The sequence below is a fragment of the Lacerta agilis genome, chromosome 1, assembly GCF_009819535.1.
Source record: "Lacerta agilis isolate rLacAgi1 chromosome 1, rLacAgi1.pri, whole genome shotgun sequence".
Classification (NCBI taxonomy): domain Eukaryota; kingdom Metazoa; phylum Chordata; class Lepidosauria; order Squamata; family Lacertidae; genus Lacerta; species Lacerta agilis.
Window position 1 is genome coordinate 60,989,161 of NC_046312.1, and position 24,852 is coordinate 61,014,012.

General features: G+C 42.3%; 1 protein-coding gene across 1 annotated transcript in view; it reads right to left on the reverse strand.

Annotated features, from left to right (window-relative positions):
* Positions 1 to 21,453: 21,453 nt before the first annotated feature.
* The window catches only part of KIF18A (kinesin family member 18A), a 40,122-nt gene continuing 36,723 nt past the window's right edge, over positions 21,454 to 24,852 (reverse strand). The window contains 2 exon segments of the mRNA XM_033151187.1: positions 21,454 to 21,604; positions 24,415 to 24,524. Of these exon segments, the coding sequence (XP_033007078.1) occupies positions 21,489 to 21,604; positions 24,415 to 24,524 (226 nt within the window). The 3' untranslated portion in view covers positions 21,454 to 21,488.

Below are 24,852 nucleotides of genomic sequence, written 5' to 3' on the forward strand. Positions count from 1 at the left end.
ATTAAGAACAGGTTGGTTCAAATCAGGTTGAGAAGAAATAGTCATCCTACTCCCAAAGAAAGGTAGTGTGAATTGGCTTTTTGATATTGTGAGACTGTCCTAGAAATTCATCAACTTTGCAACCTGGACCTGCAATCCTGTATACACTTATCTAGGGAGTAACCCTTACTGAACTCAATAGGACTAAACTTCTGAATACACATGCTGTGAATTGTAATGTATAAGTATCCCTAGCATTAAAAAGGATGGAAAATAGTCATAACAATCTTTTCCTATAATGTAAACATTTGGAGTTTATATCAGAAAGGAGATATTGTATTCTCCCACCACTTTTTCTTTAAACAACAACACAGGAGGCTTCAAGGAACATCAGTCCAGATAGTTCATATATGGAAGGGTGTCTGTGTAAAATAGACCTGGGATATAAGTGCAGGGAAGGTGCAGAGATGCTGGGATGCTTTATTCCCCAGGAGCCTGTTTAACACAGAGCTGCCATAAGCCTAGGTCTGCCTGTTACCAGGGAAACTAGCATACAATCAATGGAAGTCAAGCAAGAGGAATGTTGAGCCACAGAAGGGGAGAGTGGTCCACAAACAAAAGAGAATCCTGCTGCCTTCACCTGTTACACCTCAACTTGATGCAGCCAATGGATATGGACCAATTGCCCCACACCTTCCAGGAGAAACTTCATCTAATTCTAGCAGTCAACCCCTGGCATATGATGAGTCAAGCAATATGCAGGCCGTGTTACCTTCTCTAGACTTAAAAAACCAATCAAACTACATGAATGGTATTCAGGAAACTAAGAGTGGAACCACACATCAAGTAGGACTTCCCCATCTCTTCCTTCCTGGTGCAGAGAAAATAGGATTCTCGGGATTGAGGGACACACAGTCTATAATGACATGGAAGTGTCACGGTCCGGTCTACGGGCGGTCGAAGTCCTGGCTGAGGACATCGGGACCGGGGGCAAGACGGCAGGGTGGGAGCAGGAATGGGAGTCAGGAAGCCAGGAGTCAGGAAGCCAAGGGTTCGAGGATCAGAGAGCCGGGAGTCAAGAAGCCAAGGGTCTGAGGGTCAGGAACCAGGAGTCAAGGAACCAAACACAGCAAGGCAGGAAATGTGTTGCTGTGGCAAAGAGCCAAAGGCAATTGCTGACCTTATATCCCTTCCCAGCTCTTGCCACCAGGTGCTGTGGGTTACCTATCAGCCTCTCCTGTGCAGCTGCGCCTTGCCTCTTCAGAACAAACTTGGGAAAGCCCCAGTCCTGCAAAGCCCTACTGGTCACAGGGCCTGGCTCCTGCATGCACTCCTGCCAGGAAGTGGGTGTAGGGGAGTTGAAGCCAGGGAGGGAGGCAATCAAGAGCTCCCTTACATGAATGGAGATGCCTTCCATTCATACAAGAGATTCACTTGTTCACTGTCAATGAGAATGGAAGGCTGGTGGAAATTAACATTTAGCTCTCAGTGCTGACATTTTCCCACCATCACCACCTTAGTGCCTATGGCGACTGCTCCCTTTCTGATGAAAGGGTTGGCCAATTTCTTTGTAACATGAAGAACCTATAGTTTTGAATACCACTAAGAACCTCAGCATCAGGTGAGTGGCTGAGTGTTTGAGATTCAGGTTCTTCATGAACATGCCCAACAGATGGTCCATTCACTGTAAGCGTAAGGTAGCCACCATGGACACAAGGGACCCATTTGTGTGCACTAAGTGTCACAAAAAAGGTTCAAGTTAGCTACACCTTGGCACCACTGCAAAAGCTTCTGAACCCACTTCACCTCCTCTGAAAGTGCCTGACAATTGGTCGTGAGCATTTGCTCCCACTTATTTTTCTAAAGCGAATGGCCAAGGTCAATCAGCTTGCGACTCTGCTTGCTATTTAGTGATTTTGAATCTTTTTTTGGCATGTAAAAGTGGCCTTAGTGGCCTTCAAGGATAAGATAGAAATCAGTCTTGTTCTGAATAAACCTGAATCCCCATGGACTTTGGAAGTCTACTTCATTATTCGGACAATTGTTTCATTATGAATATCTCTCTAGACATAAGAGAACAGTACAAAACATTACTCATGGTCCAACAAATACTCTGTATGAAAGAAAAGAAAGTTATAATAGAGACTTCACCTAACCTTTAAAAATATGTATATTTGTGTGTGTGTGTGTGTGTGTGTGTGAGAGAGAGAGAGAGAGAGAGAGAGAGAGAGAGAGAGAGAGAGAGAGATCACAAGAATGGGTAAATTCATAATGATTTCCAAGCAGGATAATCATAATTAAATACACACACATCTCTTTCTGTACAGTAAGCTTTGCTTGTGTGTCTTTTTAATGAAGAAGGTAGATTTTAATTCTTCTAATTAGTTCATCATTACAACAATTGATTTTCAAAGCAGGAAGAATCAGAACTAGGTGCCTTATTAGAGCAGTCAGCCAATCTCTGTTCTCAATCTGCTAGTGAACAATAAGTAATAAATTAGAGATAATGGTATATCATAAGTGGGAAATCATTATTACCTTCTTCAAGTGGTAACATCAGTCACGTTCATGCTTTTAGCATTCATCCTGTGCATTCTACAGGAATTGCAGTGTTGTTTGCCAGTAAGCCCTGCTCATGCAAACATTACTGAAATATTTTATAGAAACTGTTGTCAATATGTCTCATGATTCCCACTTCCATTATGCATGATAACATGTCAGAATGTACACCATACTTGCATGTCTCTTTCTGCATACAAAAACACAGCAAACTGTGTGTGTGTGTGTGTGTGTGTGTGTGTGAGAGAGAGAGAGAGAGAGAGAGAGAGAGAGAGAGAGAGAGAGAGAGAGATTGGCTATGCATCTAAAAAATATTAGGGGAACATAGTTGTAGATCAAGTCTACCAAACTTGAGACCCTCTAAGTTGGACAGCTGCACCTGCTGAAATCCCCTCTTCTTCACAACTGTTAAGAGTGCAGGAGAACTCTCTGTACTTTGTGAGTTTCACTTGGCCACCCACCAGGTGTGTCAGGCATGCCATGCAATTAACATCCCTTCGGCTTTTGCCGTTCAGAGCAGGCAGTAGGAATGGGAAGCTAAATCAGCCTCTGGGAGCCTCCAGGTGGGCAAGCTGATGGTCTACATTAAGACTGAGTAGGCCCATCGTGGAGAATTTTACTTAGGTTAAACCCCACCTGCTGTTCAGAGGAATGGATTATATCCTCATGACTAGTTTTCATGCCACTTGGGCTCACCCATTGTAAAAAGTTGACAGATTGGGCAAGCACGTCCAACACTTTAATCTACCATAATATGAAAACTCTTTTTTCATAATAGTATTTTAGCAACCTCACAGGAAAGGAGGGATAAAGAGTATGTGGCCTTCCAGATGTTTTTGGACTCCAACTCCCATCAGCCCCAGCCAGCATGGCCAATGATGATGGGAGCAACACCTGGATGGTCATTGCTTCCCCATCCCTGTAGTAAAGGATCTCTGGATTAAATTTTTTTTGGCTTTCCTAGCCAGTTTAGCATGTTGCTTTCAGCTGTTTCTCTTCTGCACTTACAGTCCCTTGTCAGTGCTTTTCCAGATCTAAAGGAAAGTAATTCTTAAATGGTTTTCAGAGGAAATGAAAAAAGAATACACCATAAGTTTCTTATTGCTTTATGAATTAAAAAAAAACAAAACACACGGATATGCCCAAGGCAAAAACATCTGCTTAACTAGAGGGAAATATTTGGCAACGCTTCCCGTAATCACCCCTGATAATAATAGCTGGTAATATAGATACCTCCAGAGATCACAAGGATAAATCGGTGAGATCAAAGGGATACTTTAGTCATTAACTCTCCATTTCAATGACAGTGGCAATGAGAGAATAGCTTATCAGTGTAAAACAAAGCATGGCTCCACCAGAAAGTTATAGCAGCCAAGACTGCTGTTTGGGGATGGGGGGGGGTGTATCACTTGCAGAAAGTATATGCTTTAGATGCACAGTTGTGAGTGCACAATGCGCATCAAGAATTAACAGGCCAACACAGTAAAAACCCATCCGACAGCAGAAGCCTATGCATGCCTTCTAAAAAATCAGTCTCACTGAATTGAATGGGGGTTATTCCCAGGTCATAGGGTATAAGACTGCAGGCTAAATGTTTCCTTAGGCATGATTCTTTTCTTTCTTTAGCAGAAGAGTGGTCAGTTTGGCACCTATGGGTCCCATGTACCCAGAGAGGCCTTCCCTGATGCTCAGCAGTCTCCCTCCTCTTGCTGAAGCTAGGCTTGAAAGTAGCCACTAGAATAGGTTGTGGTGTGTAATATCTAGGATATTACAGAAATGCCATGAATGGAGAAGACATGGAGCCAAGCAGCATAGCACACCTACTGCTCCACAATATCTCCAGAGAGAAAGTACATTCGGACATGGAGATTATTCCGCTAGTTTTCCTGGTTATAATGCTAGTGCTTGAATTCCAATGTTCCTTTTACAATGCATAATGACCTGTTGCATTGTGGAACTGTGGCTGTTGATTGATAGACCACCATGCCATGCTAACTTTCATTCACAACAGACATCATTGGACATGTTGGCATGCTTTATGCACATGCACACTTCTGTTTCCCCATAACTCGTACATGAGAACACCAGGAAATAACTTTATGCCAGAATACTACCCCAAATTTCCTCATGTGAGCAGCAGTGATGTTAATGGGGTTGCCTGTGTGTGTGTGTGTGTGTGTGTGTGTGTGTGTGTGTGTAAGATGACATAAAACAAAAATAATGAACTGGTAAGGAAATTTGGGGAAATGGAATAAAGTGCTGTCTCAATGCAGCCAGGGGCAGTCTCAAATGATCTAGCCTTCCACACTTGACTTCAGCTTAGAATTTAGTTTTCTCTCAAAACTGCCAGTTTTCTTTTGTTCCTTTCTACACACAAACGTATCCAGCTACAGTATTTTGTATCCAGTCTGGATCATTTGACTGCAATTTCCTTAAAATGTGAGACTGACTGCTGACTCTTATGGAACTTTATGAAAATTTTGCCTCTTTCTTTGCTCCCCTGTCCAAGTTGGGACTGAGGCTGGCATATCCATCACCTCACCCAAATATGCCATTGCTGCCAGTAACACTTGAAACAGGAAAGCAATGGGAGAAGGCTGGACAATTTGGCCAATTTTGCCAACAGCAGCATCCAAATTGTGCTCACATGAGAAGTGACCACAACATCTGGTCTTCTGATATGCTGTGCTTGTCAGTCTTTAGGACCTGCTTCCTGCTGCATGTCCATACAAGCAGTAAACATTTCACACATCTAACAGCTGGTAAAATGTGGACTGGACAGCAGTAAACATGTCATTAATATAACAGCTGGTCACATGTGGACTGGGTGAGATAAGTGTTAGGTGGATTTGTAGCTGGTTGACTGACCCTATCCAAAGAGTGCTCACTAATGGTTCCTCGACATCCTGGGAAAAAGTGACAAGGGGGGTGCCACAGGATTCTGTCCTGGGCCCATTATTGTTCAATGACTTTATAAATGACTTGGATGAAGGCATTGAGGGAATGCTCATCAAATTTTCAGATGACACCAAATTGGAGGGATAGCCAATGCCACAGAAGACAGAATTGGGATTCAATATGACCTTAACAGATTGGAGAACTGGACAAAAACAAACAAAATGAATTTCAATAGGGACATATGCAAAGTTCTACACTTAGGTAGGAAGAACTAGCTGCACAAATATAAGATGGAGGACACTTGGCTTGCCAGTAGTAAGTGTGAAAAGGATCTGAATGTCTTAGTAGACTACAAGCTTAACATGAGTCAACAGTGTGACACAGCAGCAAAAAACCAGAAGGCTATCTGTGGCTGCATCAATAAAAGTATAGTGTCATGATCGAGGGAAGTAATAGTACCACCCTATTCTGTCGGACCACACCTAGAATATTGTGTCCAGTTCTGGGCACCACAATTTAAGAAGGATATTTACAAGCTGGAATATGTGCAGAGGAGGGCAATCAAGATGAACAAAGATCTGGAAACCAAGCCTTATGTGGAACAATTGAGGGAGATGGGTATGCTTAACCTGGAAAAGAGAAGACTGAGAGGAGATATGATAACCATCTTCAAATATCTAAAGGGTGTCACATGGAGGATGGAGCGAGCCTGTTTTCTTCTGTTCCAGAGGCCAGGACCTGAACCAATGGCTTCAAGTTACAAGGAACGAGATTCCGACTAAACATCAGGAGGAACATTCTAATGCTAAGAGTTGTTTGACAGTGGAACAGAATCACTTGGAAGGTGGTGGACTCCTGGGAGGTTTTTAAGCAGATATTGGATGCCCATTTGTCATGGATGATCTACATGAGATTCCTGCATTTGCTCAGGGTTCCGTCCATCTCTACAATTCTATGATGCCTTGAGTCTAGGGCCATGGTTACATTACTCAGAACAGGGCTTTACATGTCTAGTGTGTGTGTGCCTTGTGTAAGATGGATTCTCCTGCTGTCACCATGGTTTCAGTAAGCAAAATTTTCCTGCTTATTCAAAGAATGGTGATTGAAAAGTCCAGTCCGGGTGTTTTGGCTGGAACTGTTAATTTCCCTTGGGCTGATTCATGCTACCAAACTGGCTTGTTGAGATCACGTAACTGCTTCATCACTGCACACACTTAGCACACACTGATCAGCCAGGTGTTGGCTCCATCACTAAGCAAAGTCAGATGCCTGCCTCAGGTGATGGATTGGGAGTGCTATCACAGCAGCAAATTGTCAGCTTTGTGCCAGGTTTGAAGCTACATGAAGGTGAGGTTTTAAATACAAAGGGACAAATCCCCCTAATTGGTCAGTGAAGGGGAACTACACACACAAGAGTACATTCTGAGTGGACCCAAGAAGTTTGTGTAGTAATGCATGTACAATATAATAAAATATAATCAAGCTTTCCTTTGCACAGTGAAACAAGAGATTCAGTTTTCTTTCCTGTTTTGACATCCTTTCAATATTATACTTCTCAGCTACCGGTAAGTAAGGATTTATGTTTGGATTCAAAGAGTCGTTTATATTCCAGAAGGGTGCTTGTGCTTTCCCAGCCCAGGGGTATTTTTGGCTATTCCTCTTTGATAAGCTGACTCCCCTGACATATTCCAAAGTGCTTTTGAAATTCTCCTGAAATTCCTCACAATTTGCAGTGCACCAAAGGAAGAAGGCTGTTTGAGGGTCAGTGGGGGGGAAACACCCAAGTATTTAAACTGTCTGCCAGTTTCATGGACTAGTTTTCTTGGTTCTTTGGATCCTAGCCTTAAATTTCAGGTCCACCAGCTGTATTTGACCATAAATGCAGGTGTTGTTGTTTGTGTGTGTTAGGTTGATACTAAACCAAACCAAACCAAACCACCACAAACTGGTTAATAAATGTAAAAGGGAATTTACTAGAATAATAACTGAATGAAGATTGACTAATAACCATTCAAACAAGCAAAAACATATTACAATGCCATGTGCAGATCAATACTGGTTTTGCCAAAAACATGGAATGAATTATATGCATGGTGAACGTTTCAATGTCTGAATAACTGAACCATTCAACAAGTGGCTAAGCATTCAATAGTATCTTGATGCCAACAGAAGGTTCAAGGCAGTTTGTTAAAGATGAACTGAATGGAGGTCTAAAGTTGACACCACCCTGATGAAATGTACGTGGGTGGATGAAGGAAGAAATTGGATGAAATGTTCTTCAGTAGGTCTTATATAGCCACCACCATGACGGAATAAACACAGGTGGGCAAATGAAAGAAGACCTGTTCTCTGGATTTGCAACAGGTTTCGCCACAAAGCTTCATCAGTTCGAGGCTAATCAGACAAAACAGCACAAAATGAGAAACTATTCACAGGCACGGCTTTGTGTAGTTTGTTTGTTTTTGTGTTAGGTTGATTATATTTCATTTGGTGTGCCAAAAATAAAATCAAAATAGTTAAGGATAATACAATTTAAAATATATTGAACATGGGTGGTTAATACCTTGATATTTTTTTTAATCACTTTGATCACTCAAGAGAAGTCATATTGATTTAGCTGCCTGGATAAAGAGGATGCTGTTGAAAAGCAATGAGTCAGAGCAAAAGCACAGAGGCTCTGTGTACAGAACAGGTCTCAAGCTGGTTTGCCATAAGATGCAGAAGAGTTAAAAGGAGCAAAAAGGATTACCCTGCATTTTAAAGCAAAATAAGCACACTCCTCTCAAAGCCTGGGTTCTGCTGGAGTGAAGCAGGAGACAGATGAAAAGCTCTTCACTTGCAACAACAACAACAAGAAAATCGTGACATATTGACGAACACCCACCCTTGTCTCACCCAGGTTTGGCTGCAGCAAAGCGCTTTGCTCCTTGCATAATTGGTAGCAGAGTTGAGCTGAAAAGCCATAGCTTGTTTGACATTTATTTGGTCGCCTTTGCCATTCTAAATCAAACATTGGAGGGAACATTACAAAAATTGGTGGAAAAACGGACTGGGAATAGCAACAGTCTGAAGAAGAATTGCAAGATGGTGCCTCAGTGGGAAAACCAGTGTACAGGTAGTTTGTAAAGGGTGCAGAGAGTTGCTGGGAAGCTGCTAATTCCCCTCACAGGACTACAATTCCAAGTGTTTCCTGTAAAGAGAGATTGGTTGTTGATCTACTCTGAGAATTGTAGCTCTGTGAGGAGAATAGGGGTCTCCTGAAGTTGAGGCTCCAGTACTTTGGCCACCTCATGAGAAGAGAAGACTCCCTGGAAAAGACTCTGAGGTTGGGAAAGATGGAGGGCACAAGGAGAAGGGGACGACAGAGGATGAGATGGTTGGACAGTGTTCTCAAAGCGACTGTCATGAGTTTGGCCAAACTGTAGTAGGCAGTGAAGGATAGGGGTGCCTGGCGTGCTCTGGTCCATGGGATCACGAAGAGTCGGACATGACTGAACGACTGAACAACAACAACAACTCTCTGCATCATTCGCAAACTACAGTCCCCAGAATTCTTTGGGGGAAGTCAAGAGTGTTTAAAGGGGTATCAAATTGCTTTAAATGTATGGTGTGAATGTGGCCTTAATCACATACCACCAAATGATCACATGCAATTTATTATCAGAGAACCAATGGATTGGATTTAGAGGCATCTTTCCAGCAGTAGAAGCCACCTTCCACAAGCATAAGGGCTTTCTATGGCTTAGCATAAGAGAACTTTGTTTGCTGATGATACTAAGTTGTTCAGGGTCATTAAAACAAAAGGTGCTTGTGAAGAGCTCCATAAGGACCTCTTCAAACAGAGTGAATGAGTGGTAAGATGGCAAAGGCAAGTCAGTGTAAACAAGTGTAAAGTGATGCATGTCAGGGTATAAAACCACAACTTCACACAAACACTTATGGGGTCTAAACTGGCAGTGACCAACCAAGACCTTGGGGCTGTAGTAGGTAGATCGATGAAGATGTATGGCAGCTCTGTGAAAAGGCCATATTCCATGCTAGGGATCATTAGGAAAGATATTGAACATAAAGTTGCTAATATCGTGACGCTGTTAAAGAAATTGATGGTGCAATCACATTTGGACTATTGTGTTCAGTTCTGATTGATCATACATTTATCAGTATCAATAAAAGCAGAGCAGTACAGAAAAACTTTGTAATCCAGGATTATATCTGTTATCAACCCAGTGTCTGGCAATTTTAATTCACCAAATGTGTGAAACAGATTGGATCTTTCCAACAGGATTCCCAGTAGGCTATCTAATGGTGAATGGATGTTACATTATACATTTTATTTAACAGCGGTTTGCTGCATGTTTTTCAATAACTGCTGTTTCCACCTCCTGAAATGCACCTGGAAGGGTGTTCCAGAGAGTGGGTGCCACCACGAAGAAGGCTCATTTCCTACATGTCAGAAGATGGCATTCCACACATAAACAATGGTGTAGTTTAAGGCCCTATCTGCACCATACATCCAAAGCACTACTATGCCACTTTAAATAGGCACAAGTTCCCCCATAGAATTCTGGGAACTGTAGTTTGTAAAGGTGCTGAGGGTTGTTAGGAGACCCCTTTTTCCCTTCACAGAGCTACCAGTCCCAGAGTGGGTATGGTGACTCTGTGAGCAGAATAGAGATGTTGTGACAAACCACGGCACCCTCAACAAACTACAGTCCCCAGGATTCTTTTGGGAAAAGCCATGGATGTTTTAAAGTGGTAGAATAGTACTTTTAATGTATTGTGCAAATGGGGCCTAGCTCTTAGCTGGCATCTATTAAAACCGAAAAATCAAGTGGTAAAGTGAGAAAGAAGCCACTGAAAATATCCATCGAGAGAAGCAGGCTCATCAATAACAACAGTAGATATTAATGTTCAGCTAAATTACCTCACAATATAGTTTAGTTGATTGATACCATAGCTGGAGACGAACATAACCGAAGCGGTGACAGAACCTCCCAAACAACCAATGGCTTATTTATTGATTGTAGCACAATGAAGTTTGTTTGGTTTTTTTAAAGAACTATTTGTCTTTGCAACTTTTGGTTTTGCCACCCACAAAGGGCTCCCACACAGCTCATTACATAACACCTAGACAGGATAAAGTAGGTACTGCTTATTTCTAAAGCGCATGAATCAAAAGGCCAGCTCGAATCCCCACCTACAAACCCTGGGGGACAGTCACATCAGATGCTTTGCTTCCTTAGGAAATGTAATCAGCAGGGAAGCACAGGCGCTGAGGAGAATGTTCATTTCCCTCAAACTGTGAAAGAACAAAGAGGTGCCCACCACAAATGTTAGAAGTCCAGCAGAGGAAGAAAAAAAAACCTTTTTTTTAGTTTAATAGAAAAACAAGAGAGGCGCTTTACATCTCCTTCTCTACACAACTATAGAAAACAGCACATTTTTGGAATGCATGGGAGAAGCTAGCCATCCTTTTGGCTGGAGGCTCCAGATTGAAGCATTTTAAGATTCAAGTTTCATGGAAGCAGGAAGACAGAGATTCAAGGCAAGAGGTCTGTAGGCATGGATTCGGCAGAAAAGACTTTATTAAGTGAGATTCTCAAGGAGGAGTAAGGAATGCCAAATACCAGGTGGAATTATCATATATACTCAGCTAATAGGCTTTCACTCGACTGTAGATCTGCATTGCTCCATACAGCACACACCAGACACAGAGAAGACTGGACGAATGGGTGGCCCTCCTCCTTTGCAAAGCAGTGTTCATTATGGGAGGTGTTAGTCAAAGTGGCCTATGTCACCTAGAACTGTGGGTGCAGCTCATTAATAAATGAGGCATTCATCGTAACATTGCGCCAGCCAGAGATTGTGATTTTGAAAAGTACTCCATCGTGTCATTCTGTAACAGCTAGTTTTGTGTAAAAATAGAAATCCAGAGCCTTTCAGTTCTGTCATATTAAATAAATAAATAAATAAATAAATTTTTGTTTATTTATTAAAGTTCTATTGATCCAAAACCACATACCCCACACATGCCCTGTTCACACTTTTAGTACTTGCATATCATGAACATGTGAAAGATGTGTGGGATTCTCAAACTCCACAAATCTCCACAAATCTACCCATATCACTGGGAGGTGGGAGTGGGCTTTAACACCTCCAGATACTGAGGGTCCTTGTGTGGGTTTGGGAATCCTAGTGGAATGGGTTGCTGATAGCGAGTACAGACCCACCACCAGGGGTGGGGAATTCTTTTCAGCCACAGTTTTCCTTAGCCTTTCTGGCCCAAACCCAGATGGGGAAGATGGGGAGGGTGGAGCGCCTTAGAACACCAATGATACTCCAAGTTGTTCTGGCCCTGCATTGCCTTATGAAGCATTTGAGCCTTACCGTATTACTAGAGGAATATTCCTGTCAGTTGACCTATGGTCCTTCTCCAAGGTCGATGTATTCAGGGGAAGGTGAAAATGGGCTGCTGCTGGGGTGGTCAAATCATCAATTGCATGCAAATATCTCCCAATAGACACATTTTTATATGAATTTTCCCAATATAATTTACTTTATTTACTCAATAAAATTCATACATCGCTTGATGTAAAAAAGACAAACAAACCATTAAAGTGGTTTACAAATCCTCTCCATCTGGATTTAGGCCTGAAAGACTAAGAAAAATGGTAGGTGCGTGGAAGGTAACTTGCAAGCAAGCACAGTCTGTGACACTGTACAGCATCAAGACTGATCGTGTGGCATGTTTGCTGAAGCATCATCCTCCACTTCCAACATCCCAACTTTGTGGAGCATGAGGCAATTTGAGAGAGTCTAACTCTGATCTTCAATCAGCAGGTTATCTGATAAAATTTGCAACTTTTAATGGGAATTGTTATCTTAATCATCATTATCATCATTATCATATTGTAAGCCACCTTGAGGCTTGTTTGTTTTTAATTAGGTGGAATATAAATATTTTAAATAACTGGATGCCAGGATAATATGCGAACTACCTTGATTGCTCATGGAACTTATTCCAGGAACAACAGGAAGTGCTGGTGCCTGGTAACCCTGTGACTGTAGCTCAGAGACTTTAAAATCAGACTCTTCCAGAGTTCTTACTATCACCCAGCAGCCAATGCTGCAAATCTCCATTAGTGCATGCGCACAGGGCCGTGTCCTGCAAGCACTTGCATCAGGGGTGGGAGACCTTTCAGATGTCAAAGACTGTATTCTTTTGGGGGAAATGTCTTGGGGGCTGCATCCCAAGGCTCAGCAGTGGTTGAAGCTGAAGGAATAAGTGTGCTGGGCCACCTATATTCTCCCCCCTCATCTCTCTCTCCCTCCCTCTCCCTATCCCTTTCCACCAATCTCCCCCTGACTTGCAACAGTTGAACAAGTAGATGCTTCTTTTGTAAGCTGTGTGGGTGTGGGTGGGTGCAAGATGAATCCCAAAATGTTGGATGTGGTCCACTGGCTGGCACTTCTCCACATCAGTTATAACAACCTGGCATGCTTCCATTCTCCTGTTCTGGGTGTCCTGTGTCAGGCAGGAATGCAGAACAGCGGTTAGAACGGCAGCCACCATAAATCTGCTCCAACAAAGCTGGCTAATGCTACCATGATAGATAACAGGCAGTCAATTTAACTTAAATAGACAATATTCATGCTACATTAACCTTAAAGTCTTCATAATTGTAGGGAAATTAAAGTCGAAGCAACCAACGTAATGGATATTTTCTCACGAAGCAGCATACCGCTGTGAAATAAAATGGATCATTTACCATTACAACCACATACATTCCCCATTAGATAGCCTACTGGGATATCCCGAAGGAGAGAGCCAATCTGTTTCATACATTTGGTGAATTGAAATTGCCAGACATGGGGTAGTTATCAGGCCGGGATTGTAAGCAGTTCCTTGCGTGACGGTGAGTGCAGCAGGCATTGCTGTCAATCCTCAGCCAGACAAATTAATCAGAGGCAGAGGAAGGGCTGGAGCAGAGAGGGCTGCATTTGATTTGAGTCCTCCTGGGCTTGTGCTTATGTAACCAAAACTGCATCAGAGCCAGTGTGGTGTAGTGGTTAAGAGCAGTAGACTCATAATCTGGTGAACCAGGTTTGCGTCTCCACTCCTCCACATGCAGTTGCTGGGTGACCTTGGGCTAGTCACACTTCTTTGAAGTTTCTCAGCCCCACTCACCTCACAGAGTGTTTGTTGTGGGGGAGGAAGGGAAAGGAGAATGCTTTGAGACTCCTTTGGGTAGTGATAAAGCGGGATATCAAATCCAAACTCCTCCTCCTCCTCCTCCTCCTTTTCTTCTTCTTCTTCTTCTTCTTATTCTCCTCCTCCTCCTCCTCCCATGCATAAACCATCTCAATGTAACCCTGAGGTTTGCAGGTGTGCTCTGACCAAGGCAGAATAAAGTGGTGCTATTACTTCCTTTAATCTGGATACTATACTTTTGTTGATGCAGCCTAGAATAGCATTCTCTCCTTTTTTTTTGGTGCCCCCTCAGGTTGTTGACTCATGCTAAGCTTGTGGTCTACTAAGACCCCTAGATTCTTTTCACATGTACTACTGGTGAGCCAGGCATCCCCCATCTTACATTTGTTCAGCTGTTTATTCCTGCCTAAGTGTTGAACCCTACATTTGTCTCTGTTGAAATTCATTTTGTTAGGTTTGGCCCCGTTCTCAAATATGTTAAGGTCAGTGCTTCTTTTCTTAAAAATGTTTAGGGGTACTCTCATTTTGACTCAAGAAAACCACCATTTTATAGTTCAAATTGGGAAAAAGTGAAGTCAGTGATGATTGAATGGGCAAAAGATGTGGGGCATAATATTATGTTGAATGACTGGGAGAGATTGTGGGGAAAAGGTATGAAATTCAGATGGTCCTTAACACCTGTGAAATTGGCAAAAATGCATTATGCAGTTGATGATAAGTGTTGGAAATGTAAAGAAAAAGAAGGTACCTTTTACCAGATGTGGTGGACTTGCCCCAAGATAAAAGACTTCTGGGGGGAAATTTGCAATGAACTGAAAAAGGTGTTTAATAATACCTTTATTTAAAAAAGCCAGAAGCCTTCTTGTTTGGAATTGTAGGAGATGAGATCCCAAAGAAAGACAATACATTCTTTTTGTATGCCACAACAGCAGCTATACTACTAATAGCCAAATTCTGGAAAATGCAAGAGATGCCCACAATAAATGATTGGCAGATGAAGATGTTGGACTACATGGAACACGCCGAGATGACTGGAAGGATCCGCGACCAGAAAGAGGAGAAGGTGGGAGAAGATTGGAAGAAATTTAGAGAATATATGAAAAAGTATTGCAATATTAATAATAATAATAATAATAATAATAATAATTTAATTTATATATCACCCTACACCTGGAGGTCTCAGGGTGGTTCACAGAAAAGATCACAATATATAAAATAAAAACAATAACCCAATAACACCCCCCAAAAAAAGAGACACATTTTAAAAGAGTATAGGTATAGGATGTCAAAGGGACCCAGGTGGCGCTGTGGGTTAAACCACAGAGTCTAGGGCTTGCTGATTAGAAGGTTGGCGGTTCGAATCCCTGCCATGGGGTGAGCTCCCGTTGCTTGGTCCCAGCTCCTGCCCACCTAGCAGTTCAAATGCACATCAAAGTGCAAGTAGATAAATAGGGACCACTCCAGCAGGAAGGTAAATGGCGTTTCCATGCGCTGCTCTGGTTTGCCAGAAGCGGCTTTGTCATGCTGGCCACATGACCCGGAAGCTGTCTGCGGACAAACGCCAGTTCCCTCGGTCTATAGAGTGAGATAAGCGCCGCAACCCCAGAGTCGGACACGACTGGACCTGATGGTCAGGGGTCCCTTTACCTTGTAGGATGTCAATCAGGTCAACCAAAGGCCTGGTTAAAAAGGAATATTTTTGCTTGGCACATAAAGGTGTATAATGAAGGCGCCAGGTGAACTTCCCTCGGAAGAGCATTCCACAGATGGGGAGCTACTGTAGGGAAGGTTCCTATTCCCCTCACACAGCTACAATTCCAAGAGTGGTTAAAAAAACTAGTGACTTTTCTCATGAAACTCATTGGAATTGTAGCTTGGGGAGCGAGGAGGGAGAGTTTGATTTCCCAGGTATTTGCATAAGCTTTTAAGAATATTTTTGTTGTGTGCACATTTGAGTCCTGATGACCATTATTTTGATCTTTTGATGACACATTGAGCCTTCATCTCACAAATGGCTTGAGCTTAACAAGAATTCTGTGTGAGAGATGCTAAGCAAGCTCCAGTCTGGAATTCCAGGAATTCTAATCTAGGACTCGCAGCTGAAGTTCAGAAGTCAAATATCTTTCAATAGTCAATGCAAATGCCAGATCTGCAAAGATGAGATTGGCTAACACACCAGCAACCCACACATTAGAACACTTTGCTGTACTTTCTTCTCACACAGCTAAGAAAGATGAGTCACTCATTACCCATGAACGTTCAGGTAGGTACGGCGTTATAATCAAAACTACCTGAGACCAGCATAGGCTATTTATTCTAACATCTCCAAAAGAAAAGAAGACATTAGAAGGTTCCAGGTAATTGTCATGCACTTCACATTCCGTCCCATGTAACCTTGGTACATGCTGCTAAAAGTGATTAAGTGTATATGTGTCACAGTTGTTCACCTATGCAAATACATCTAACAAAGACAGAAGCAAAGATTCTATCTTTAAAATAAACCGAGCAAATATGCATAACTTCTGTAAACTAGGTATTTTGCAAAAGACTAGTTTATGGTCAAGGGCAGTGAAATTGACTGCAAAGCCACTGAAAATAATCCTTTAGCTTGGAGAAAACCAAATGATGCAGAGCATGGAAGGCATTTCCATGGATATATGCGTTGGAAATCAATAATTTCAATTGCTGATCACCTCTTGCTTGCCATTTGGTTGGAAGCCTTCTCCAATCCCAGGCTGAGCTGCTCTGACATCATGGAGTGTTGACAGCTATGAGGAGAATGTGAAGCGGTGTGATGTTTATGGGTTTCTTCCTCCCAGGAGACCTTGAATACCCTGACGCCTGCATAACACCCAAAGAGCCTCATTTGAATTTCTCCTTTTCGTCTTCTTACCAGATGCAGACGCTTTAACACCAGCCAATTTCTCTCTCCATCCTGCTGTTTATTTTCTTTACCATGTGTCCTGATAAAGTGTCGAGATAACATCTTGGTCGAGCTGATAAAAGTTATTGTCCTAATATGATTTTGTGCATTGACCACTGTGTTCTGTAGACAATCATGATGCTTCCAGGTAGCATACCTCATGCAAAGAACTCAGCATCCTTCATTCCCAGTGGAAAAATGCCCCCCCCCCCCAAAAAAATTGTTGCTGCTTCCAAATTTCCTTTTACATCCATGAACCATGGCCTCTCTTGGTAAACAAGCCTTCTGCACTGATCAAACCCTTTCCTGATATTCTTGGGTCTGGAAAGTACTATTTATTAATTTAAAAACATGTTTCTTCATAATTCAGTTGCCAAGTTGCATTGCACACCTCACATCCATACTTGCACACACAGCCAAAAGTGTGCATTCTTTGTTTCCGCGATGCAGTTGCCTAATGAACTCAGAGATGACCTGTTAACATGCACAAATGTAAATCTGTGTACTATATTTTTTCCTCCTCCAAATGCTACTTTCTCTCTCTCTCTTTGTGAAGAAGTAAAAAAAAAAGGATATTGGCATTAAAGTAAAGAATTCATTACATTTTTAACATTTCCGTATCAGCTAGTTCCTGGAACGTGCTGTAAAGCAGACTGCCGTGTAAAGGTCCGTGAAATATATCAACAGCAAAAATGTGTTTACACTTTGTAAAAGCTTTTAAATCTTGCCATTGAAAGTGTGCAGCTTTAAATACAGATGTCAAACATTAAATAAGAGTCCATTTTTGTTTATGGCAGCAGTTATTGAGAACAGTCTTGATAGGTCATACTTTCCCAGCTTACTTATGGTAGCCGGTTGTAAAGGGGCTTAGGAAGCACGTCTCTTAAACACATCAAAGTTTGTCATGCTTCCTTCAATAATGCTTGCTCTGTATCTAATAGATCCTCCAGAACTTAAAATGCTTAATAAATTCCATTTAACTAATTGTTCACAAATGCCTTTTCTTGGTTATGAGCAGGGCTGTGCACATTCTGTGATTCTGAAACAATTCTGTGCTAGCATGGAACCAGCTGCAGAATAATCCTCAGAGAAGCTGAACTTTCATTTCATTTTTAAAAGCAAGGCTCCAACCTTTATGGCTGCAAAGAGAGACCTGAAAATATTGAGGCAATGACTGGTGAAATCTGAGAAACTGGCCAGGATCACACACAGCTGCTTGCCCTTCAGAATCAGCAATAAAAAACCCCCCAATCAATATAATCAATATATTCAAATCTGTATAGTTTATTCAGGTTGAATAATTTAGTTTTCCTGTGGTTTGTCTTTGTGGAGGGTGGGAACAGAGCTTCCAGATTAATGTTATTAAACAAAATTCAATATTTATATTAAAAAAAGAAATGATTGTCATTTCAGAGAAATCTTGTTCACATTCCGTTTCCAAGGATATTTTTCAATGAATAGTTTTCCAAAGCACCTGCTACTCCCTTTCCACAAAAGCATCTTGGTTTTTTTTGTCAATGGCATTCTTGCAACATTTGCCTTGAATTCTAACCCTCCTACTCCACCTTCGCAATGTTAGTTCCCTTTACAATATTTCACTGAAGCTCTCTGAATGAAGTTAGTCACAAAGGAATAAGTTGTCTCTAATGACCTTGTGGCAAAAATAAAGTTGTTATTGTTGATGGGGGGGAATGCTTGCATAAGGTTTGTGCTACATTGCTGAAACTGAGTCATCCTGCCTCCATGTCCATGTGGCATGCTCATCATGTACAATGACGAGAGCGCATAGGGGCTGAGATGTAGATGGAAGCCACTTAAGTGTCCCCACTTCTGTATGCAATCAAAATGTCTCATCCTGTCAAATACAGGCAATTATGGAAACACCTTTCCAATTAGTATTGTGTCCCCTTTTGCACATTAACTTTCAAGGCTGAACTTATCATTCACTCTCATGCATATTGGGTAGGCTGTCACAAGAACTGAATAATCTCTTTTATACACAGAGATGTTTTCTACTAGTGAGAGTGGCTTCGTTTTGCATGTGTACCATCATTCTCAGGGATGCGGGTGCCACTGTGGTCTAAACCAGAGCCTAGGGCTTGCCGATCGGAAGATCGGCAGTTCGAATCCCCGCGACGGGGTGAGCTCCCATTGCTCGGTCCCAGCTCCTGCCCACCTAGCAGTTCAAAAGTACATCAAGTTCAAGTAGATAAATAGGTACCACTCTGGCGGGAAGGTAAACGGCATTTCTGTGCGCTGCTCTGGTTCACCAGAAGCGGCTTTGTCATGCTGGCCACATGACCCAGAAGCTGTCCGAGCACAAATGCCAGCTCCCTTGCCCTATAGAGTGAGATGAGCGTGCAACCCGAGTCGTCCGTGACTGGACCTTACCATCATTCTCACATATGTACTTGAGATGTACTTTAAGCAGCAAGCTTTACAGCAATCAGGTGCACGCTTTGATTTGGGAATCTCCCACCATATTGAACTAAGCATTTTGCCCTGAAACTAGTGCAGTGTTTAAGAGATGAGATTTTATTTATACGTCTAAATCGACACCCTGTTTTCTGGTGAGTTTTGCTTTGAGGAGTCAGAAACTGCAGCCTAGTTGACACAAGTGTCAAGCCACTTGGCTCTGTGCTGCTTGGATCTTCATTAGGACAGTTACAGTGTCATTGGGAATCTCCATGGGTGCACTGATATGCCCATTTAACTTCTTTGTTTGTTAATAAGGTATCATTACTTACTGAGATATAAATAATTAGAAAAATGGTGGCACTCTCCTTGATGTCGGTGTAAAAGATGGAGCAATAAGTCATTGCACTTTGTTTCCTGAGTAGTGAATGCTACAACTGAGTTGAGAACTGTTTTCATTGAGCAATTCTCTGAAATGAAATAATATGTAGATTTTTTTTGGCTCCTTAAGAGTTTGTATATCAATCCTGTGCTCTCCAAGGGCCGTATTCATACATGGCGAGGCCCCATCATATCCTCCATTCAGAAACAGTGGGAACAGATTTGTCCTATCACTCACATACCAGGAGTAACCCATGAAGAAAGTAAAACATTTGAGTACCAAGATCAATCCTTTACTTTAGCAGAAACCATTCCACTTGGGTCTGCAAGCAATTCCACAGCTTTTGCTCATGACTCTTAAGAAACATATTCAGTTTTCTAAAGCCATCTTCAGGCATTATGAAAACAGAGTAAACACACGAGAAGGGAAGTGTTGGGATAGGCAATTTAGTCCCGTTCTTATTTCTGTCATCTTCTCATGAAAGGCAACCATCTAGCGGTGAGCCTCTTGAATCCATAAAGGCTCCATACCCATTTTGGAACCAGATTACTGCAATGCAGATATGTGGGGCTGTCGTTTCAGGCTGTCAGAATACTGCCACAAGGCTGCCAACAGGGACTAGGTGTTGTCATCACATTTCACCAGTGTTTTAAAAGCTGTGCTGTCTCCTGGTCTGTCACCAGGCTCAAATCAAAATGGCGGTGTTTTCCTTGAAAGTCCCGAATGGCCTAGAACTAATGTATCTGAAGGGCTGCCTGAGTCCGTTTCAGCCTCCTTGTTTGTTAGGATCAAAGGCCATCCTGTCCCTCAAGCTCCACGTATCTGAGGTACAGTTGTAAGCAATGGCAGGGCCTTCTGGTGGTACCCAGAACACGCTCTTTAGCTGCCTTGCCCAGCACTCTTCTCCTTTTGATATCAGGCCCTTTAAAATAACCAGTCTGTCTTAATCTTATGCAAATTTACAGCAGTGATGGAGAACCTGTGGTTTTTGCAGGGCCAAGGTGACACGGGTTGAGGGGTTACAGCCCAACAACAGCTGGAGGGCCAATTTCCCTACCCCTGATCTTGTTGTTGTTGTTCAGTCGTGTCCGACTCTTCGTGACCGCATGGACCAGAGCACGCCAGGCACCCCTATCCTCCACTGCCTCCCAGTTTGGCCAAACTCATGTTAGTAGCTTCGAGAACACTGTCCAACCATCTCATCCTCTGTTGTCCCCTTCTCCTTGTGCCCTCCATCTTTCCCAAAATCAGGGTCTTTTCCAGGGAGTCTTCTCTTCTCATGAGGTGGCCAAAGTACTGGAGCCTCAACTTCAGGATCTGTCCTTCTAGTAAGCACTCAGGGCTGATTTCTTTAAGGATGGATAAGTTTGATCTTTTTGCAGTCCATGGGACTCTCAAGAGTCTCCTCCAGCAGCATAATCTAGTCTGCCTTAATTTTTAAGGCAACCCCTGATCTAGTCTGCCTTAATTTTTCTTTACTGTTAGTTTTTATTTAAAGGAGTGGTAATGTATTAACCAAGCTAGAACTTTGGGAAAAGAGGCAGACTTAGCATAGTAGAAAGTTCTGTGCACTACTCAGGCCTCAGTCGAATTTTAGGAGTGGTCCTGTATAATTTTTTGTTGTTGCTGGTTGTTGTTGTTCACAGAGTTCTTGACTGGAGGGGAACACTACCCTTGCCATTGCCACCACAAGAAAATATAGAAATGGATGATGGAGGAAAGGGGAGATTCTGGAAAGTTTCTGGATCCTTTCTGCTGAGCTGGGCATTAACATGCTTCCATTAGAATCAAGGAATTTTTAATCCTCAAGAGCAGTACATCACCTATGTCATATCAACCTATGAGTAAAGCAAACTAATTGTAAGAGCCAGAGAGTTTAAAAGAAGGAACAGTTGTGTGACAAAGACTTTAGTTTTATGGATTAAAAATGCGTTTAATTCACAAGCAACAGAGAGTTTATTTAAGACACAGATACAGATTAAAAATACAAGTATATAGGAATAACTACTACCACAGGTAAGTGAGAAACAGTGCAGAGAGCAGATGGAAAGTTCACCTTTCCTGCCTTGCTAATAAATTAAAATCTGTATAAAGCAACGATTTATTTCAGCGTAGGTAATTTAAAATGCTTTTTTGGATGTCTTGAGTTTCGTGTCTAAGGTTGCATTTTCCTTGCAGTTGTTTCTGACACGTTTTCTTAGCTCTTCATGTTGCTTCCAGCTTCTTGTTCTAGTTTCTATGGAACAAAAAATTAGCCATGTTAAAGAGAAACACAGATAGTACTGTTTTGATTATGTTTATTATTTCCCTAAATGTTAAGGTTAACAGAATAGGGCAGACATAGGATTACTATTACTATATCATCATTGTTGTTATTATTATTTAAAAAATGACATTAACTATATGCTCAAACTGTTAACTTCTCATTTTTTAATATTGCTATAAATGCTGGCTGGCTGCATCTGATAAGTGTCTGAAAAATGCTGCTAACATAGCATTTATTGTTTTACTTACTGCATTTTTGTTTTACCCCATAAGCCACCCAGAGAGCGGTGAATGGCTAATCAGTGTCTTAGCCAACCAATAACTTGTAGTATCCTGTGGCTCAAGAAGTTTTCAAAACTTACCACAAAGAGCTAATATGAGGCTCAGCTCCACCTAATGAATAGTTCGGGTCACACCTTTCTCAGATCGAAGCACTAAGTTTGGATGAGGGATTTCTTACATCTGATGTCAGCATCAAGCACCACAGTGCTAAGGTCAAAGAGAAGCCTCTGCTCAACAGTAAAAGGCAACAGAAGAGGCCGATTCCCGATCCTGGCATTGCGCTCCCCTGCCTGTTCCCTTTGAAGTCTGACATTTTAATCACCTGACGTCACATGAAAGTCAAGCGGGAGACCCTGCCCACTTTTCAAAAATGGCCCCTGGCAAGTGGGCCAGTTCTGGATCTGTACTCCCAGGCTGAAAAAGGTTCCCCACCCCTGCTTTACTGCCCCTGTGCACAGAACAAGCCCAAGCATGTGCCTTGGAATATTGATAGGCTTTTCTTTTTTGAAATTCTAAGCATGTCTAATGCGCTCCCGGCTTCTAAATTAGGAATTCAATTGCATGATTCTTTAACAATACAATTACAGTCATTGATGCTGGTATCCTTTATTACCTAACATTTGGTACAAATAATTAACACGAAGATAGCATTGTGCAAAGTACTGATAACACTGTATTTGGCTTCTATTAGCTCCGGGGAACGCTACGTGCAGCACTTCACCAGCTGCATAACGGAAAGAGAACATTAATTTTGCCTGGAGGAAGGGTGGTTAAAAGGACAAGAGGTAGCAAAAAGGCAATTGTTTTGGGACCTCTAGAGTATGTGAGCCAGAAAGATGATATTGCCCAAATCAAGCTTTCACTGTAAATGTACAGGTGCAATTGGAACCATGATGGGGGCAAAGGCAACCTGTTCTTCAGCAGGGGGAACCTGGACAGTGGCATGCATAGCCCCACATCAGCAAAACTCATAATATCCCTGGTTAATTTAAAACTGGCTTCCCTACCATAACCATGCTGCCCAGGGAAATGTCCTGCCTCTGCATTCCCCACCACACAAAAAAGTGTCCGAAGAAGTCACTCTTACTGCCGGCAGGAGTGGCTGGGGCTGTGCACTGAAGCAATGATTCTTCAACATCAACTTCGTTGGACATGTTGTGTGGATGCCTGATAATCGTCTTCCAAAGCAACTACCGCATTTTCCGGCATATAAGACGACCCCCAACTTTCCCAGTTAAAATATAGAGTTTGAGATATACTCGGCCGCAGATTCTCCACCCGGCGTATAAGACGACCCCCGACTTTTGAGAAGATTTTCCTGGATTAAAAAGTAGTCTTATACGCCAGAATATACAGTACTCTATTCCGAACTTTAAAATTGAAAGCGTAATGCTGGTGGTCAACAAAAGAGGTTTAAAGACTTCTCAAGGCAATTTTTAAAAAAATGTAGTATAAACACCAACAAATGGGAAACACTGGTTTGCGAGAGCTCCAGTTGGAGAACAGCCTTTACCAAAGGTGTCATGGGCTTTGAAGACACTCAAACTCAGGACTCAAGAGAGAAACGTGCTAAAAGGAAGGCATGCTTGGCAAATCCACACTGTGAGCAACTCCCGCCCGGAAACCAATTCCCCCACTGTGGAAGGACGAGTGGATCCAGAATTGGCCTCCACAGTCACTTACGGACTCATTATTAAAACCGTGTTTATGGAAGACAATCTTACTTGGCTACAAATGATCGCCAAAGAAGAAGGTTCGTCCACCCAGTCTCGACCTCACCATCGCCCTGCCCTGTGCCGGTAAGCTACAGTGCCACCACTGTCAGAGAGTGGCAGCATGGCACTGCCCCTCTGCTCCTGCCTATCCCTGCTCTGGATTCAAAAATACATGGGGCATGGCTATGATGGTTAGCACCAAGGAGGCGGAGACATCACAGAAAGAGGTGGCGGAAGCCAGGAAAGAACCTGCCAGAAGGATCTCACGAAACACTGAAAAATTGTGGAAGGGTGTGGCGAAGAATTCAGCAGCTCCACCCTCTGCCACAGCTATGATGGGAACTACCCACAAGCCACTGCACGATGAGGAACACAACAAACAGCTCCAGGGTTTATGCCCTTCCAAACAGATGGATGAATTGCTAGTAAACATCCAGGCATTTAGTGTCACAGGTAGGGGTAGGTAAAAGTGGGAAGATGTACATACAGTCCTGAAGTAAGGGAGAATATGTAATTCTGGGAATACTATCAATCCTCTTTGGGCTATTTGGCTCCTCTTTCCCTATATTAAAACGTGGAACCGACTAAGAGTTTCTTAAGGAGTAACCTTTTCACACAATTTAACTGAGCAGCTAAAATATATCGCCCCAGCCGTACATCTAAATTACCACAGCAAAAGACTAAGAAAAATGGTAAATGTTGGCCCAAAATCTTGGCCCTACTCCATAGCCACCTACTGCTCAAGTTTGGATATAATTACCAAAAATTGTCATTTGATACTTACCTGTCGATTTAGGGACTCTTAGAGATTTATAACTTAACATGCTGTCTTGTTTAATACGCTTTGCAGTTGTATGACCGTGCTGATTTGTAATCTCGCTGTTTGATATTGAACTGTAAGAAAAAGTTATAACAAGTTTGCTTTTAGCACAGTGACCTTAAGCTGGCATGCTTAGTTTTCGGTACGCAACATCTAAAAGTATATTAGATTGAGGACACGTGTGTGACTAATTTACTACAAGAAAGATCCACCACAGATCCACTTGAATGGATTGTGGCTATTTCTTCTCCTGGTCCTAAGAAAAAATGAACAAGTATGATTCAAATTATATTTCTGGTTTGTGTCTGTGCATGTTTCCCAGTGTGATGGAACAGGACTTTCAGCCATTATGTGCTGGTTTTTTGGTTGTAAAACTTGAGCTGTAATAATGGTTGTGCTTTG